This window comes from Ammodytes marinus (assembly GCF_949987685.1).
Source record: "Ammodytes marinus genome assembly, chromosome: 20".
Taxonomy (NCBI): domain Eukaryota; kingdom Metazoa; phylum Chordata; class Actinopteri; order Uranoscopiformes; family Ammodytidae; genus Ammodytes; species Ammodytes marinus.
In genome coordinates, this window is record NC_137224.1 from 8,910,363 (window position 1) to 8,930,490 (window position 20,128).

The window sequence follows — 20,128 nt, forward strand, 5'->3', positions numbered from 1 at the left end:
AACATCTAATTGCTGTGCATTCATTTCCTTTTATTGTATGAAACAAAGCTGGTGACAGCTCAATGCAAGTCAACTACTGTCGCTGTCCAGAGAAAACCATGTTCTTCCAAAGCGTCAGGAACAAAGAAGAACAGCTTTGCCTTCAGCTAAGTGACAATACACTTTTTTGATTATGTAATACCTCAAAAGGGCACTTATAATCTTTCAACTTATCTGAACACAAAACAAATCAAATAGACGGATAATCAATTTTGACTTTTCGTCCGAAACTATGCAAGGGAAACTTCCAGGTGTAATGTGCAACAATACAATACAACATGCAATCTACAAGATAAGAGAGACAAAAAGTTGTCAAGAAACTGCAACTCACTACACTACAAATTGCTTGCCATGAATTGTATCTGACAGGTGCACACTGTAACTCTGCAGACATAAGACAGCCAGATGACAGCAGGCACAAGGGGTAATGGTGAAAGGAGAAGAACATGCCATTGAACATGGATTTATGAGCGAGTCAAGACTGGAGCGATCCATCAGTGGTGTCGCATAACATGGTCATTTTTGGGACGCGTTACAATGAGACTTTCAAGGGTTACAATGGGTGCCAATAGTCAAAAACACATGTAGTGAGACTATTGAGACTATGTATTGCTACTTTTTAGCAGAGGAGACTTGTTGCCGCCCACATATCCAGTGTTGCGTCTTAATTGGAGTAGTTTGCTTTGATGGAGAGCTCCCATTTCTCCAGAGGTTCTGTCAGTAGGTCTAAAACAGTATGAGGCAGCTTTAAACTAACTAACTAACTAACTACAGCCATTTTTTGAAAACACCAGATTCCTGACAGAAAATAATAAACCAGAGGTGCCCTCTGTTTTCACTACGAAGATATTGGAGTTTCTCTACCGTATATATGTATACCGGGATGTCGGTTACCCACAGACTGTAAATTGAGAGCGTCTTTCTCACTTTCTCCCACAAACGCACACATACAGTGCAAACACTTTCACAGCCACACAATCCTTCCCTCGCTGGACAGAAATAAATGTGAGACCCCAGGAGTTCCCCCTTTGGCCCTGGCCCCTAGCGGTCCATAACAGAGCCAACAGCTCCGATCGCTCCTGAGAAAGCAAAAGCTGCTCGGGGATCGCTTTACAATTCTCAGGGGCTCGAATAACCTGGTCTTGAACTGATCCCAGATGCAGTGATCCTTTGGTATTGGGTTAGGAACGTGTGAAGGGGGCCTGTTGAATGAGGCTCGCTGGATATCAACATCCTCACTCCCGTGTTGCTCCAGCGCGGGCAGATTGTTTGACTTGATTAGTCTCTGCCCGAGTGTTAGACTAACCCAACGCCGAGCCCTCCAGACACCGGTATCAATGTGTCAGAGGGAAAAGTGCTCTCCCAAGTCTCAAGGTGGAGCCCATTACCCTGAGTGAGAGCACTGTAAGTTAATAGGATTTGCTCCGATCAAGAGACTGAGCTATTTCCTGAGGCTTGTTACAGGCCGAAGCACAAAAATAAATGTCCCTTTATTCAACACTATTAAGCACCCTCCCTCCCACCCCTCAAACCCTCCACCAAAAAACTCCCCACCACCACCGCCGCTGCCAACCACTCTGACCCCACCCCTTTTCGCCTTGTTGGAATATCTGTTTTAGACTGCAGGAGATTGTGCTCTCTCTCTCTCTCGCTCTCTCACTTGTTCTATTGCTTTTTTTCTTCTCCAACGCAGCCAGTAAAAGTAAAAGGTTGGCACTTTTTGTCTTAAGGAGCCATTTGTTCAGGTGAAAATGAAACTTGCATGGTAAGCAGAGCCTGGACAGGGGCAGAGGGGATTCCAGATTAATCATATGGACTATACACCATGAGGATATTCATTGAGGAGTAATTGCCAAGGGGCTTTATGTAATGTATTCTCCCCATGAGGTAAAACCTAGTAGCAAGTGACAATGGATAATAGAGTAAGAGGATCATATAAAAATGTTTGCTGCTCCAACCTTTAACTCAGAGCTTAACCCTGACCTCGGATAGTAATTACAGAGTTAATTGCCAACTGATCTAAGGAGGAAACCCATCCAGCTCCACTGCACATGTCAAATGGGCTTAAGAGTCTCCTTCTAAAGGAGCAACAGATCGCATATTGTCTTTAATCATTTACAGAACGGATAATTAGTAGTATGGGGTTAAGTTTGGTTAAGGTTGGTTCTAAATTTTACAACAACTTGCTGGTCAAGTAATTCAATATATCAGAATATTGACGTTCAATGGAATCATATGATATCAATTCTTCTGTTAATAATTTTCTTATAAATCCATAGATTCCATAGTTTAGTGCAAATCCCAAACATATTTTGTTTGCAGTGACATAAAACACAGAAAAGCAGCAAATTTTACCCAATTTAAGAAACTGGAACCGAAGATTTTTTTTTAGATTTTTTGTTTCATGTATTGCTGTAATTACTCTACTAATTGTTTACACAATCATATCTCTGTGGCATTATATCTTAAGTTAATGTTTTATTAGATACAGTTCTCAAAGAGATCAATTTGCAGAAAAATCTAATTAAAAGTAAACAATTTAAGTTTTTTCTATTTATATTATAAAAATTATTTTAGGTAGGGCCGGGCGATGTTGACTTATCGACTTTCAGTGGAATCATTCAAATTAAGTTAGCATACTGTGTTATTGTTGGACTTTACACAGCGCTGTAATACATAACAAACTTTTAAAACTTTAAAAAAACTAACACAATTGGTCATCAAAGTTTTTGTAGTGGAACAAAGCTTAATGTTGCATTTAGCATACATTTGATCATTTTGCAAACATTTGTCATGTTATGATGCGCCAAAAAAGTTATTAATTTTACAAAATTGATTTCAACAACGTCGCTCAAAAGTTTGACATCACTGCCCAGCACTAATAGTAACCACTCTTCCTTCAGGGTGCATGGCAACACACAACTAAAGTTTTGAAATCTCAAGATGGAAAAATACAGTGAAGCACAACAGACTTTGTAATAATAAGCCTGAGTGAAGAAAAACAGACAGATTTCCTGTGGATTTGTTTAAAAGCTTGAGAGAGAAAAGAACTGGCGCATTTCACCACAGATCTGAGCACAGCTCACTCAGGAAAACCTGAATGTCTTCAGTGAGTCAAATAGTTAAGTTGAGCCGGTGCTGCCATAAACCCGGTGGGAGAGCTTGGAATAATCTAGGCGATGTTAATGATGCAATTTATATGTGAGGGGACCGGTGTTTGGCAGGCTCTTTCCGTCTGAGCGGGCTGCACAACCCAGCGAGCTCCCAGCACCCCCTGCTAGATGGAGGGGGTGGAGTAGGAGGAGGATGTCAGAGCCCATGTGAAAAGAGGGAGCGAGCGAAGCACTGATAAGAGCCATTACTATTAGTGTCTGTCTGTCACCTGCTGTGCGTCATCCAGCCTGCTCTCTCTCCACGCGCGCCCCCATCCCCATCGCTCCATCCCCATCCGTTTTCCTGAGGCACATCACTTCAAATTTGCACTCACCTACACATTTTCCATCCTGTCACAGATATACTCTGTTGGCTTGAAAATGGAGCCAAGCTGCACTCTGAAAACTACTGTGAGCTTTGTTTCAAAACAGCTGCGAATTAGTGAAGGTGCACACGCCTGCCAGCCATTATTCCATAAACAAAACAGCTATAGATGATGAACTTAATTGGCACAAGGACACAGTATTCTAGACAAACTGTTTCTCAGTTTTTCCGAGCCATCACAAAGCCTAATTTGGTATTTCATTTATTTCTTGGCACAATACAACAGCTCCTTAAACTTTTGAACTCGGTAGAAATGAACAGTAATTGCAGGCTGTTCTGTATTTTCTTAGAACCTTTTTAACCAAAATATTTAAAGCTGTTTTTCTCAGTTGCTATGCAACACTTCAACCGCAAGAGTGGGAGCATGCTGAGAATGTGCCAAATAAATGCTTCTGCCACAGACATTCTGCGGAGGAAATATGAGAGAGGGGCATCGTTCAATCATAATCATATGAAAATGTAGAACAGTTGTGCAAAATGCACAATCATCCTTTCATTCATCAGTCACTTGACCTGTGTCAACAGATGATTCCAACTAATAGTTTGTTTAATGAACCATTGTTTACAGTCTGAAAGGCTCTCAGACCATTCCAGAGCCCGGTGAGCAGAATTTGTGTGTCTGCTTTTAACTGGAGAATACAGCGACGTGGCAGGAAAACCAATCATCCTGTGCAAAATACCATTCTGTAATTTGACATGAAAATGCTGCCAGATATGTAGACTACTGTCTGTTAGATTTCACTCAGAGCTCGCCTGGAGCCTGGGCAACTGTACAACAGCCAAGCAAAAAAGCAAGTAAGCCCGTGGTGCAGCCTTTCTTCCTGAGCCTGGAACCAAGGACTTAAACCAAGGACACGTTATACAAGATATCACATTCAATTCCACTGCCAGCCTCTGAGGCCAGATGATACACATTGAGTGTGTCTGTCTCCCGAGCCCTCAATGTTAATCAACACTCTTTCTAATGCATACTTATGAGTTACAATCTACTCCCCATGTCTTCTTCCCTTTGGCAGCTTTAATTAAGTCACAAATTTGACGGCAAATTAACTTCAACAGGGATGGTAATATGTCACCTATACAGCGATCCGTGCCATTTCTCACCGGGGCAACACTATTCTTGTGCATCTGAGAGGAAAATTAAATCAAACAAATGATTTTCGTTTGAAAGTCAAATTCGAGCAAACACAAGAAAGAAGGCGCCACGCGGTGGGGTCCTCAGCTGTTAACAAATCGCTCTGATGACAAAAGCCTTGCGTAATCGCCCAGTCAACCTTTATCATTGTGATCACAGAGCTTGGGATTTAAATGCACGCTGGTATTAGCTGTGACATACAGTCATAATACAGTGGAGGTGGGAGGAACACATGCTCAGACAGCGTGTGCACGTACATGTGCAGTGTAAAGGGGAGGTGGATGTGGAACCAACAGAGATCTCCCCACTTCATCATTGAGTAAATGGCACCGCAGACGTGAGCTGCGACTTCACAGCTGCCTCATGGCGGGTGACATTGAAGCCCACGCATGAACACATCGCTCATCAAAGCGAATGAGGCGTTCTTCGCTTCCTCCACTTGTGCCGGGGAAAAACAATGGCAGCCCCCCTAAAGTGCACACTTGCACACCTGGAATGCCTAGAAATGAATGGAGATGGGAATGAAAAGGTGTTTGGGGGGGTGGGAGGTTGGGAGGTTGGAGAAAAAAATCCATTTGGTTTCATGCATATCTCACAAGAAGCTTAACAGACTGTGACCTTCGACTGCTTTGTAATAGGAAAGAAACTGCGAGACCCCAGTGCCATTAAAACGGCTCAGAGCGGGTGCTAACAGTGGTTCGACAATTAACCTGTCTTAAAACAAACATGAGGCTTTTGCTTTAACAACAGGCGCGTACTTGAGAGGGTTGATTTCTGCGGCGTGAACCTCAAAGGCCCACCAGGGTTCAGGTTTTAATCGGTCATTAGCGAAGCTCATTTCTGCACAGCTGCACTGAGATCTATGCGGCTACAAGCTGACTCAATTTGATGAAACACTAAAACAAAAAGTCAAAGCGCTTGTGTAGATCCCACGAAGGATATTGGTCTTAACATTAAATCATAACTGTGAGAAGAATGCAAGAAATAACTGTAAAATTGCCAATCTCCATTTTAGCACATAAGCACATCCTCCAGAAAATCCAGACACAGTTTGAACACAAACGCTCTACTCTTTCTCCTTAACTGTCCTCTTTTTCTCTAAGTGGAACCAGACATAGGCATTTCTTCATTTAGCCCCATTCAAATGGTGGCGAGTTGCTGTTCTTTATTTATTTAACAAAACGATCTGTTAAAGCCAAACATTAGGTCATGGAATATTTTTTAAACCGTGAAAATAACTCAGTGCCTTCAATGAGACATCAAACCCGGTTTTTAAGTATTCCCCTACAAAATATGAGCTGGTGAGGACCTTTTTCAAAGTCAAGTAGTGCTGTGGGATTTTTTCAGTTTCTTTTTAAATACAACTCTCAACAGTGTAGTACACATGCGTTTCCAATTAAGAGCTCAGAGCCAACATCCATGCCTGGGGCCCATTCACCCCTTCCACGATTGACCAAGTCTGAGGAAATGTTGAACAGGCACCATAACCATAACAGAGTCGGCAGATTTTTCAAAAGTCTTTACTTTCTAAACAGTAATTAAGAAATCACAGTGAATTGATGATATTGACTGCAAACATCGTGCAAAATCTAAATAAAGAAGGATGGAACACACTTAATCATAACTTCTTTGTGACACGTTCACATTTAGGGCACTTGAAACATAACAATTTGTCCCTTTCGTGAAACGGAACAAACCCTGCTTATAGTGCAAAAAGAAATAAAACCTAAATGCCGTTGATTTGCGAGGATCATAATGAGAATGCATGGTTTACACAAGGCACTCAGGGTAGGATCTACTTCCCTAGCAGCCAGCAATAACTCCCTATGAGCCTGTCTCTGCTCAGACTTCAGTCTCTGGGCCCTAAGGAGCTGTTGGAGGACTTTGATGTTCTGTCTAAATAAATTGACTGTGCTTCTTGATACAGTCCCCCGTCCTCCCCCCCAGTCAAGTGACTACCCCCACCGATTCTGTCACCTGTGATAAACACCGTGCGTGCTTACCGCTGCCAAATTTCGGATAGCTGCTCGGAAAGGCCACAATATTTCCCCCTTCAACTTTGTAAATGACTGACTTGTTGTTTCCCGCCGTGCCCTATCTGAGCAGGAGCCCTTTGATGTGTGAGGCTGTATGTGAGCAAAGCAACGCCAGGCTGGTTTTTGTTACCTTACATCCCTGCAACATCCAGTAGGTGAGCCTTTATGTAGGATGCGCCTTCAGGGCATGGTGTTTGTTAGAACCTGGGCAAAGGCAACAACCTCCAAACTGATTCTATCATTCTTCTGAGGAACAGGAGCTAGAGAGCTCTGCATACAAGCTTGCAACTTCACTGACTTGATCCAAACAAGATCTGAGGCTTATGGAGGAGCAGCGGTGCACAGCTAAGAAGGTACACGTGTTGTTGGTACATCCACCTTGGGACTTCTAGTCACAATGTGTGCTTTGAATATGGATATGTTGTGACAGTAGCCATAATGCATATAAAAATAAGAAAACAAGTAATGTCCCAGTGCTAAAGATAGCAACGAGTGCAACCAATAAAGGACTAGCAAACTGGGCAACGGATGATTTCGATCAAAGAGCGGGGCAGAGACAGTGGTTAAAGGGAAACAATACTTATCCATCTAAGCTCCAGCTTGGTCAATTCTCATTTGACTAAATCCAATTACCATCGATTGGGCATCTCCTTAAAGCCGAGGTTTAGGTTTTCCTTGATAGTGCAGAAATCTTAACTCGGATGAAGCGGCAGTATTTAACCTATTACAGCCTCCGATGAAGCGGTCTGGGTTTGGAAAGGAAAGTATGAGTTCTACTGGCAAAGGCATTGATCCTCCCACACCCTGGGTTTTCCCAGCGTGTGCAATGATTCCTGTGCAAAGCCTTCTGAACACCTCTCTCTCTTCTCCAGCAGCGATGGTGCTCCTGAGCAAACCTGCCCTGGATCGAGCATCTCATTTAGTCACTGTGCCCTTTGATGTGGATTCAGTGCTGCGGTGCATATCATTCGTGTTTGAAGGTTCAGCTTCCACAATACAGCAGGGTTTTTGAAGTTTCACATATTGCAAGTGCTACAATGTTATAATATGGGAGCCGGTTATGCATTATACATTTTTCATAAAAGAACACCATAACCTGAAAGTGAAATGTGGAAAAAGTCAGCGCTTCAAGGTATATATTGACAGAAACTGTTTCTGAGACTTCTCGGTGTGGGACGAAAACACTTGTTATTTTGAGCATTTCGGAATTGGCTCTACATCTTCTGTCATAAATGGGGTAAATATCCTAATAAACAGAGTTGAATAACATTTGACTGGGGGTCTGCTTTGCCATTATGAAACAGAATAATTCAGTTGACTGAATGCTTCCCATGGGGCACAGAGGCCATGAACGCTCTTTCTGTAGAAAGGGCCTCCAATAAAAATCTCCTTCTCTATCTGATTTCACAAGGAAGTTGATACGCAACTTGGGGCGCTTCCTAGAGTGTCTTCTTAAATAAAACATGAAAGATCCTTGTCTAGGTCTATGACCTAACTGAAGCAGACCAAACTCAATCCATAGCTTTAGCTAGGAAAATGACAACTTCCAAGGTTGTATGACTCAGGTGGAAAAGACAGCCCACCAGTTGTTGTGTTTTTTTATAAATCCAACAGCTTGAAATAAAAAGAAAATAATGGGGAGATGTTGATCAAAAACAAAATCAAGTTGGCAGTCAATGTCTGAGTAACTTTGTTTTTTGTGAACGCTCCTCATCTTGATATTGAAAGAGTGTTTGTAAGAAGGTGCACAGCTCAGCGGCTCTTTTTAAAGGATGCATAATATTTCCAAAGCATGGGGATGGTGGCAGCCTGAGGGCCTTTCTTTTCCCTTTCTCTATATTTAGCACAAGATAGATACAGACACAGAAGCACACATAAAAAAACACACACTCCAGCACGTGTACAAATAACGAATTCTGAACAATGCACTGCCAAACAACAAACACCCCCCCACCGCCACCCACTCACCCCACACACACACACATATTTGCAGCTTTCACAAACATCAGCCTCACAATTAGCTTGTGCAGTCATTTCTCCATGGAAGACAATTATTTTTCAGCTGGATGCTTCTCCTTTGTTTATTGTGAGGAGACCAAAGCCTTATCAGCAGCTAATCACTGCATGTCACATTCACACTGGCTTACTGTAGTTTTTTTTTTCAAAAAAGAAAAGAAAAAGAAAATTCAGTGACTAATCTTCTCAATTTTAGATTGCCATTTTAGATTTGGACTATCGTATCACCAATTTATTTTAGAAGCTGAAATCTGTCTAACAGACAGGGAGAACATCAGCATTTGTTTGATAGAATTTGTTGTGACACGTTAATTGCATCTACTTGTAATTCTCTCTAATTGATGTTTGATACGTCTCAGGAAATTAGGCCCTCTAGATAACATTGCAAATATTATGGATCCTCCCTGCCTTTCTCTTTCCGTGGCAGGTCTGATGAATTTATAAGACCTGAAACTGCAATGTGTCAACGTGCTGTGCCGCTATGGTCTCTATTCCCAAGGCTGCTAGGCTGACAAATCTAAGGATACAAGCAAACCACTGTATATTCACAACACTTTCAGGCACACTGTAGAGGTCCAATGAAGACTAACCTGAGCAATCTTCACAGAGTTCTGGGTGGAACCACCGGCATGGTACTCAACTTTGTTCCTCTTGACAATTTCTTCAAACCTGAAATAAAGAAAAGTACAAGAGTTGTTTTACGAAGACAAAGTTCAAAGTTTCACATAAAGAAAACAGAAATATCAGTCAATAGAAAAACAACTAGCAGAGGTTACACTGGTACAGATAAAGAGTATATGTGCCTGTGAGCAAAGAAGATGTGAAAATAAGAAATGTAGAAATTTGGTGCAGACATGTGTGGTGTCCAGAGAATGATTCCTAATGACTCAGAATATCTCACAACCGTTTTATCATTATCAACACCATGCCTTGTTTCCAATGTAGTTCAACCCAAGATACAACAACAAAAGTTCAGTGAGTCTCATTTATAATATGAACCACAGTCACCATGCTGAAACACTAATGTTGGCCTCAGAACCTGCTAATATGGTAGCCACATATTAAAGAAGTCTTAGCTTGCATATTAAAGCTAGCTTTCCACGTGCTCATGTACTAAAGTTAGCATACAAAAGACATGTTAGGATGCTGATATTAAGCAAGTGTATTTGCAAGGTAACATTTTAAAACTGCACTAATATATTTTCATTGGCTTGAATGTTGTGGGTAATTTAAAAGGAGGTTGCTCACAGCTGAGAACCATCACTCGACGCTACAGAACTTTTCAGTGTTTTAGCTTATTGTTGTCAATATAAGGACCACAAATAAACTTTTCGTGGCTGCTCAAACGCTCTCGCCAACCTCATATCCAGTCACTGCAGATAAAAACATAGTTTCAGTCAAAAATGTTAACGCAACTATTTTCCAAGCGCTGAATGCCACGCATATAAAGTTAGCAAATAGCTAGTAAACACTGACAGTGGAGTATTTAGCATCTTTCTAAGGAGTTAAACAATTCTCTTACATTTATGGCCGGTGCAAACGCTACTTCAAATGAATGCTAATATTGCTCCGAGTCAGCTTGACATACTAGCCTACTATAATAGACATTGTCATTCTAGCATTACTATGCTAGGCATTACAACAGGATTTGTTTTGTTTTTTAAGTTCCGTCTGAAACTAATTTGATGTTTTGATCAAATCTAAATTGGAAATGTTAAGGTTAGTATAGTTGAGTTTGCATTTCAACCTTGACTTTTGTTGACTATATCAACTGTTCAAAAAAAATAAGCCAAAAGATTTTTTAGCTGTTTTAACCATTCATCGAAACCTTAAGCCATTTCAAGTACTTTTATCTAACTGTTTTCACAGCATCCATTTCTTTAACCATTTTAAAATATATTTTAATTACTTTTTTGATAACTATTTCAACCATTTATGCAGCTTAGGCTATACCATTTACTTTTAGCCCACTGTTTAGACCTCTCTTATGGCTTGCTAATTGCTCATTTCATGCACGCTCAATTGCAAGACAGTGTTAAGGTGTTCTAGCTTACTCCATGTAGATGTTTTTTTAAATAATGAGCTACTTTACAGCCTTGTTGAGAATCACTAGGTTATGTCATCTAAAAGTTTCTTCCTCCCTTTCTATCCCACCTATAAAAAAAGATATAACTCTGCAATATTGAACTTAGCATACATTTTGATCTTGTCATCCTTCAACTGTGACATTCCAGGGGGCAAGCTGTTTAAACTTCTCAAAAAGAAAAGGAGGCAGAAAAAAAGTAAACGATGAAACTGTGGATTTTGTTAAATGGGACACTTGACCCCAAATGTGGCTGATGTTGAAAAGAGGCAGTTAGGGTCTAAATGTCAGCTGATAAAAAGAAAAAGAGGGACATTGTTCACACATGGTTGTCATTAGCCATACAGTATTAAAGCAAGATGAGATGAGAAAATGTTTTCCTGAGGAACTGCTTCCTCAAAGGGATGCAAAAAAAGAAAAACAATTCCTCTTTCATTTGGAACAAACAAGCAGCTATTTTGTATTTTTCGAAGGTGATTTTTCCACAGCAATTAAAAAAACAAGTTTCTCATGCATAAAAACTTATAGCCAGATCATTTGTTTAGGGAGAGACCACATCTGATTAAATGTTTGATGTAAGAACCGTATAGCAAAGTTTAAAAAAATTACTAACAGACTAAACACAATGAGTCAAGAAAACAGATATGACATCGGGGAATTGGGAGTAAACAATTGCTGAGTTTTTCAAACATAAACCACAGGAACACCCTTGGGTCTACAGTGAAATACTGACGGCGGTTGTAGCGTTTTCGTATTTTCCCATCATACTGGCATTTGAAACATCAATAGCTTCAATGCTTAGGCGTAACGTGATGCAAAGCCGGTGCTACGCTGAGAGATAGAGTCTTTAGCTAGGGAGCTGAGAACATGAATAATGTGTGTTCTCCAAATCGTTCACACAAACAGCCTCCCAGGGGGCTGGCTATATAAATGTGTCCACCCTGCTAAGGACATTGACCTAATATAACTGCAGTCAATATGATACACCACATTAAGAGGTCCTTGGCATTTTTTTCTGTGAATTGAAGACTGTCCATTTGTAGATGTATTTACATCAGGCAAATGAATTGCTTGACACGGTAAATAGTAGAAGGTGCACCTTGACATTTCCACTGGGGTTATGTGTAATTCAACTTTACATTAAATGCGTAAAAGGGATTGTGTGTCATTGCATTCCTTATTTTTTTTATTAAAGAACATTTTCAGAGGAAGTCAAAAGGTGTGAGCGAGCAAACTTGAATTTCATAGTTAAACCCAGAAATATGTTGTGTATTGCACTCACTGCAGACAGTTATATGTATGCAAAGTGCATCATGGCTTACCAACATGTGTCCGCCAGAGGTGTTCAATACTTTTTCAGCACAACCTGGTTTAACTAGGCATGTCCGAAATTTGAGTGAGTGTGAAAGTAACCTTTACTGCTTCAAAGAAAGTCTGCATATCATGTCTCAAGGCAAGTGGGTCTACCCAGGGCAGAATGTTCCTAATAAAAGAAAAAAGAACTTTCCATGCAAGTGGAAAATATGCTAACCAGGAGGGAAAAATCCTTCCTGAGACACCTGTTATGACTCCTTGACAAAGGAAGAATTTGAGCACTGTGGGTGTTTATAACATGAAGGCAGCCAAGGGACCCGGGAACCCATTTCAAATAGACACACAGCTTCTTAGGAGTTCAGCTTTTTCCCCTTTCCTAGAAGTATTTGCTCCACCTTTCAGTGCAGACAGCATGGGGCCCTGCTCTTGGATGCCTCGAAAATCCCATCCGAAAAGGAGCAGCTGCCTCGAGACCTTGACACCCTCGAACATCATGTGATCCCATAGTAGTGACACCGTAAACGGCCCCCTTGGCCATTTAGGAGGAGAAAATCCCATTCCATATACTGCAGTCTAAGCTCACTCGCTGATGGGAGGGAGCAGAGGAAAATAAATAGTTTTGAACAAAATGTCCTGAGCCGGTAGCCTCTGCTTAAAAAAAAAACACTGGTGTTGTTCAACGGAAGAGCAATTCCAACTATGCAGTGCATTCCACTAATGTACAACTGTATGGACAGTCAGTGTTATGTAACACACGCTTGACAAGAGACCGCCCCTGACAATGGTAAAACTCTTCACTAAAAAGGCAATGTTTTCAATTTCATATCTTTCAATTTGAGACTAATAGAGGCACTTCACAGCTCAAATCAAATTAGGGGAATTAGGCTACTGAATGGAATATTTGTATTCAGAGGGATAATGAGAGAGCTCCTCCAAAACAGATACCTGAACATCTCCCTGGCTTAACGCGTTCAAACTGTTGTGGACGGATCACACAAGTCGGGAACACTGTGTTGTTTACATTCCTGAAGCTGGAGCCCCCACCGTTGTTTCCCATCAAGGGAAATATGAGAGCTTGACAAAAGTACTATGGAGTGTTCTCTACAACCCAGTGCCTCACCAGTTTCTCTCTCACCTCGACGCTGCCCCCCAAAACAACACATCCAAGTAGATTATTTACATGAGGCAATAACTCAAGATTTGCTCCTCTAAAGTCTCTTACATAGAGGGCAAGGCGAGCCCATTTACCCAATCCCTCTTCATTCAGGCCTTTGATGTTAGCCTATCTCGATAAGACCGGATGAGTGCCCTAAAATCCCCGTCGAGTGATTTCACAGGAAGAACAAGTCTCTGTTAATCAATGGCTAGATTGGATCTGGATCCTCGGGAGTGGGCCGCGTTGAAAGTCCTCCCGAGTGTTTGAGTGCACGCCGGGGTAATTCATCGCTAATGATCACCGCGGCACCCCGCTCTTCTCCCGTCCCTCCTTATTTAATTGCCTCGTTCACGTTTTAAACAGCTTACAAATCACAAGGACAGGCAGGAAAACATGATCAAACAGAACCCCTATCGCTAATCAGGGGGAGGGCAAGGCAAGAGAAAAGGAGTGAGAGAGGACCGGGGCTTCCTTTGGCTGCTCTCCTTGGGGGATAAGGGAAGGAGGACAGTTGTACAGAGGAACAGTAAATTATCTCTGCTTGGGCTACAGTAGGCAGGTACATTTAAACAGGCAGAATCCATCTTCCTACCCTCTCTCTCTCTGACAGAAGCGGAGAGAGGGGGCAATACAGCTAAAAGGGCTTGGGTAATCCCAGTTTTTCAACACGGGCCAATCTGAAAGTGGAGACAGGTTCTATGGCATTGATTGGATTCCCCCAATCAGTGTGTGTATCCTACACCAGCCCTTCCCTTGGTAGTCTGGAGGCAGTACAAGGCCCGATGCACGGTAATTGTTTCCATAGGTCAGGCAGGCGGAGGAAAAACAGCTCGGGGATGCGATGAAAGGGAGATGGAAAGGGTGAGGAATATTGTTGTTTTCCTACCCCAATTAAATTGTTTGTCAAACCCTTCACAAAGGGTTACGCAGTTTATCTGTTTAAAATCAATACGCTCGTCTCAGTGTGAAAGCTTGTCCCAACACAAGACAGGCCCATTAATTATTCTGTTCCGTGTGCTATCGCCGGACTGCTCAAGGTTGAGCCTTATCTTTTCTTATTTCAAATCAATAATTATCTTCTACCGTGCTCCCCCTTCAGAAATAGATGTGCTTTTCATTCAATGCCTGTAGTCTCTCTCTCTCTCTCTTTCTCTCTCTCTTCCTCTGTGTAGCAACTGAGAAAGAACGCAGAATGAATAGGACATTCTTATCAGTGGGAACATTAGGGCAGGATGGGAATAGATGGCAAAGAATGAGGCGCATAAAAGTACTGAACACAAATGAGTCATGATTCAAACAGCGAGCGAGGCCTTGTTCCCATCTTCTGACATCTCCTAATACACTATAGTGTCGGATGAATGTTGATTTGCACAAAAGCATTGCGATATAGCCATCGTTCAGGTATTGGGTAAATCCCTGTTTAGCGGAGAATAACCTGCCTCGAGTTCCCTCCTCGGTTCAGAAAAAGACAAAAATACCGCCACAACTCCAGCCAGCCTTTTTGTATTATAGACTGGATGCACAATTAATGACTGCACAATTACATGGTCATAATGGGTGAGTAATTGCATTAGAATGCAGAAACAACAAATGTGCATCCCTTTAATTGTCAGCTGATCCAGCAGCAGCAAGCAGCCCATTTGTTTAACCAAGGACTGCTGTTTGTACTTAATTAGGCTGCACTCAAGGATTAGGCGGCGGGGGCAAAATCTGGTCATGGAAGATGAGTTCATATTATTTCCTCTTAAAATGTCACAGGTTTTTGGCTTGGCGCTGCAGAGGGTGGCGTTGTTTGTCACACTGATGTGGTGGATGTGGGAGAGAGAAGGACTGCGAGGGGAGTGTGTGTGTGTGTGTTTGTGTGAGAGGAACATGAAAGAGGGACACATTGAGGGAGGAGAGTGAAAAGACGGGAGATAGTGTGTGTGTGTGTGTGTAAGCAAGGACGGGGCTTCTGGTGTTCTCTTGAGGATTGAGATTTGAAGCCGGAGCACAAAGCCTTTGAGACGTTCCCCTTATCTTGGAGGTTGATACCGGGATCTTGGTTGATTCACAGCGCTCCCTGTGAATAATTCCGCCGACGCCCCCTACTGCGGGGACCATATGGCCCAGTGTGGACTCTAAACACGCGGGCAAATGTTGCCTACTAACAACCCCCTCCCTCCTCCCCCCCCCCACTATAGGTGTAGAGAAATGTACTAACTAACCTATACTTGCATGAGGGTCTGCTGCCATCAGTGGCTTGTTTTCCTATGTGGCTGCTGGGGGATCAAAGATGACTAAAAATAACCCTGAGCATGTTTTTTTTTTCTGAAGCGAACATGCTGTATGTACTGGCTGAGACGGCCCACATTTTAATTGTAAAACGCTCTTTAAAAAAGGGGGAGTAGGAGGGAGAGAATGGGAGGAAGAGGAGGAGGAGGAGAATGAGGACGGGGGAGGACGCCCACATGCACAGAGATGTGGATTATGTTTGCTACACTCCCTTTTTGACTTGTGTGATGTTTCCTTCTGGCACCACCTGCTGGCAGCTGCTGTCAACAAGAGAGAGAGAGGGGAGAGCATTTGGCGAGGACGAGCCTTAATTATGATTGCATCAGCCACCTCTCACGATGCACCATGTTTGTTTAAAGAAAACGCAGAGCCAATCGCCCTGCATTAACCTATTCAAACTAAAAACAACAACAAAAAGAAAAAGACGTGAGCCTTCTTTGGTTGGATCATTTAGAGAAAAAAAAATCTTGTTTTATAATTGAAAAGGTCTAAGCTCTACATTTCTTACAGTTGAGGAACAGCTCCGGCGAAAGCGCCAAATCGTCGGTTTCATGCATATCAATAAAACATCAAGAGCGGTGCAGTTTGGCGGTTGAACGTATTTCTGATGTCTCAATTACCAGTTGAGTGCTATTAATCTCTGCTCCTTCTCTCTCTCTCTGTGGCTCAGAGGCTGGCTGATGGATGCAGGCCCGCAACCTTTGACCTCTGCAGAAGGGGGGAGCCGGATGTTATGACCCCCCCCAGCAGGCCGTCGGAGGTGAGTTTAAGTACTGTAGTACAGCACTCAGCCTCAGCAACAGACAAGGGAGCAGGGGAGTTAAAAAAAAGGGGGGGAGAGGTTTAATGTGTCTACACACTCAGTCAAGCATGAGTGCATCCAGTGAAGTGGCACCATGGCAAGCACATGCAGCCTTTTGCACGCATGCTTGCATGTGAGCACACACAAACACACACACTGGGGGGGTGGGGGGTGGAGTGTTTCTCCTCGTCACACACCAGGATAGCTCCACCGGGGGGTATTTCTAGCACTTGCAATTCGCCTATTTATACATTTAAAAAATAAATAAAATAGGGGTAGATTCAAGTGTGTTTACAGAGCAGAATCTATCACATACACACAAACACACACCCAGGAGCCGGAGTGTTTAGCATGTACTCAGTGAGCGGGGGCCCTTTGTTGTTTTTCCTCCCAGTAAGCAGATTGAGCCGCACGGCAATAGCAGCAGCAGGGGTGTGTAGGATGTACACAGACAGCAGGGGTGCGAGTGCGAGTGAAGAGGCACCTTCCACTGATCTCCTGTGTCCTGTGATGATGTGATGTGTGTGGTTGATGTGTGTGTCTCAATCCCGGGCTCTGATCCCCCTGAGTCAGCCCCCGTCATCGATATGAGCCTCCCAACCTCACTCACTCACTCACTCACACTCCCTTCGCCATCCGGAATGCTAATAACAGCCAGCCACTAACACTGCTGCAGCCCTGAATAATTCATGCGGCAGAGGGTCACACGGCATAATGAGGAGTTTACTCTCATTCTGGATGCGATTGTGACGCTGCTAATCTGCATTTAGCACAGAGAAAGAGAGAAAATGGGAGGGAGGGGGTGAGATAGAGGGATGGAGGGATGGAGGAAGTGGTAGAGGAGGGAAGGAAGGAGGGAGGGAGGGAGGGAGGGAGGGAGGACGAGCACTGATTAACTTAATTGCTGTGAGCAAACCACCTCTGAAAAGAGTCACGCCATTATCCAGAGATGAGAAAGTAAACAATTAATTATTGTCGTCCGGACAGAGGGAGTCATAAAACAAATGTTTAAACAGGACTAATATTCGGGAGCACAGCTGATTTATTTTTTTCATGTTCGGAAGGAGACAATGAATACCACCACGACAATGTCTCACTCATTTGACACACTAATAATCATTAGTGCCAATATGCTGTAGTTAACAAGCTCAGGGGAGGGTTTGGGGTGGATGTCGTGAAATGCAGTGCGTCCTAAACAGCCTAGTGATGCTGCCTAGTTATCCTCAAATAAAATGTCTATTTGCCCCCACAATATAATCTCCTGCAGAAAAGAGGCGTGTTTTCATTATGTTGACATGTTGTTCCCTATGGAGGCTCCTTGGGGGTGCAAACAGCAGGCTACTGTTGCCCCCTGCTGGACACCAAAGGTTTATGCAAGTTTACTGCAATTTAGCAGTGAGCAAGGAAATTCACCGAGAAGAAAAAATTGTGGCCACCAACATAGGAATGCAATCACATATAACATGCACCTGTATGAATCATGAAAGAATACACTTGAATTTTACTTTATAAATATACCGTTTTGTTTGTTTTGTTTTTTTCGATCATCTGCCATAAGGACAATGTTCCCCAAGTTATAACAATATGCATTACATATTGTACCTTTCAGAACCCAAATGTACCTTTTAAGCCACATGATGGCAGCAGTCACTACACAAAGTGAACAAAACCTGGCAATATCATCCACTGATATGTCTAGGCAGACAGGAAGTCAACCTCAGCACTTTGGTTAGTCGGTTTCCTCTCGAGACCCAATTCCAAAACGTTCAAGGCCTCACAACTGAAACTACAAAACCCACAAAGAAAGTATCATCCTAATAAAAGCAGTTAGAATAAAAGCCCATTGAACTGGTGTTCACTGCAACAAGACTCACTAAATACCATGTTGTAAACTATGTATAATAAACGAGCAATGAGAGGCAGCGCCTGCCTCATATGGACAAGAGTGACAAGGTTATTGGTATGTGATTCTAGCAGGGTTGAAGATATGCGCTGAATGATTTATGTATTTAATTTAAATCGGAAGGGTAAGAATGCCTTTGCATTTTTTTGCCTTTATCAGAAAGAAGAAAATTGTTGATACAGACAGGAGACACGGGAAGAGAGAGAGAGAGAGAGAGAGAGAGAGAGAGAGAGAGAGAGAGAGAGAGAGAGAGAGAGAGAGAGAGAGAGAGAGAGAGAGAGAGAGAGAGAGAGAGATATGAAAAGCAACAAACGCCTGGGGCAGGAAATGAACCAGGACATTGCGGTTTTATGGTATGCATCTTAAACCACAAGGCAATCCAGGAAGTTAGTTTTTTTTCTTCAACAGTGCAAGGGCTGCAACTAACAGTTGATATCAATCTCATTATTCTTTTCTCAACTAATGGCTCCCTTCAGGGTTTTCTTTGTTGATATTTCAGGGGCCCAAGGTGAGTATGTATATCCAAAATCCAAATATGTTTACATTTATAATGATCTTAAGCGGAGACAAGAAGCAAGTCTTCATATTCATCTTGATCGATGACAAACAATTGTTATCAAGCAATTTTCGGTCGTTCAACTTATCAGTAAAAACAACTAGGCATTTTGAATTAAAACTGGAATTAAATCGTAACTTTTTGAAAAATGTTTGAGGCTGAATAAAGAAAAAGAAAGCAACAAAAGTCACAGTTAAACCTCATTCAGAAAATAACACCAACAACATGAAGTCCCCAGCCAGTACTAACAGGGATGTTGATGGTTTCTACAGCAGGCAATTTCTCAGCCGCAACAGGATTATATGGGCTCTGCTGTGACTAGATAATTGAATCTGGGCATGGCCACAGTGCACTGCATCCAATGATCTCTCTCCCACCAGGGTGAAAAAATGAATCGTGTTACACTCTGTAGATTCAGCAACACAACAATAGTGTTAGGCGCCTGGCCTTGTAAGTCTATTGTGGCCTTTTAAGTAATGACGGTGTTTGTCACAACACTTGAGTCAAGTTCTTCATCTTGCATGGATCAATGACCTTGGGAAACGATCTCTTTGCACTTTGTAGTCTAAATATGTTTTTGAGCATCACACACCCAACATACTGTGACTCATAACACAGCATCTAAAGCTTAGGGTTTCTGCTAGATTGTGCAGATATACGGTAATAGATTATGTGATTAATTTTTTATTTTATTTTATACATAAACTGAGAGACATGACGCCGAGTGAGGCGGTGCAAGTGTGTGGCACAGTAGGCGACATGCATTGAAATGCATTGTGCTGGGAATAAACCACCAGCGCCGCATGTTAATCCCGCCCTGACCTTGTGCAGAATGTGGAGGGAACGGTGTCTGTGGGACTAAAGATAACACAGCTGCCATTGTGCCGGAGGAGAACAACACTGCTGATGATGCTGCTTTGTGCTGCTGCTGCTGCTACCGCTGGCGCCCCAAGGTCACATGTGTCCCCTTTGTCAAGTAACAAGACCTGACAAGGTAGCCTATTGTAAAAGGTACAGACGCTTTCGATGTACTGATCTCAGGTGCTTTAATGATTTTTACAATTACTGCGCTGTGAATTTACACACGAGCCACTTTAAAAGAATGTATCACTTTTCAGGTCTGAAATTCAAATCTGTCAACATGCACACTACTAAAATAAGGCCTCATCCGATCTGACCATGAATAAGTACTTTGAGTAATTACAGTAGAATAACTGACATCGAATCCTGAAAAAGTGTTGAGGAGTAGCCCATTAGAAGTTCAGTAGGAAAAAAAA

The 20,128-nt window shown here is 42.4% G+C and overlaps 1 protein-coding gene across 2 annotated transcripts in view; it reads right to left on the bottom strand.

The window, feature by feature from the left end:
- Positions 1-20,128, bottom strand: part of LOC307267059 (adenosine kinase-like) — a 97,494-nt gene that overhangs the window by 72,745 nt on the left and 4,621 nt on the right. For both annotated transcript variants that reach the window (XM_080049259.1, XM_080049260.1), the window contains exon 4: positions 9,354-9,432. In XM_080049259.1, the coding sequence (XP_079905385.1) occupies positions 9,354-9,432 (79 nt within the window). The remainder of the gene's footprint in view (positions 1-9,353; positions 9,433-20,128) is intronic.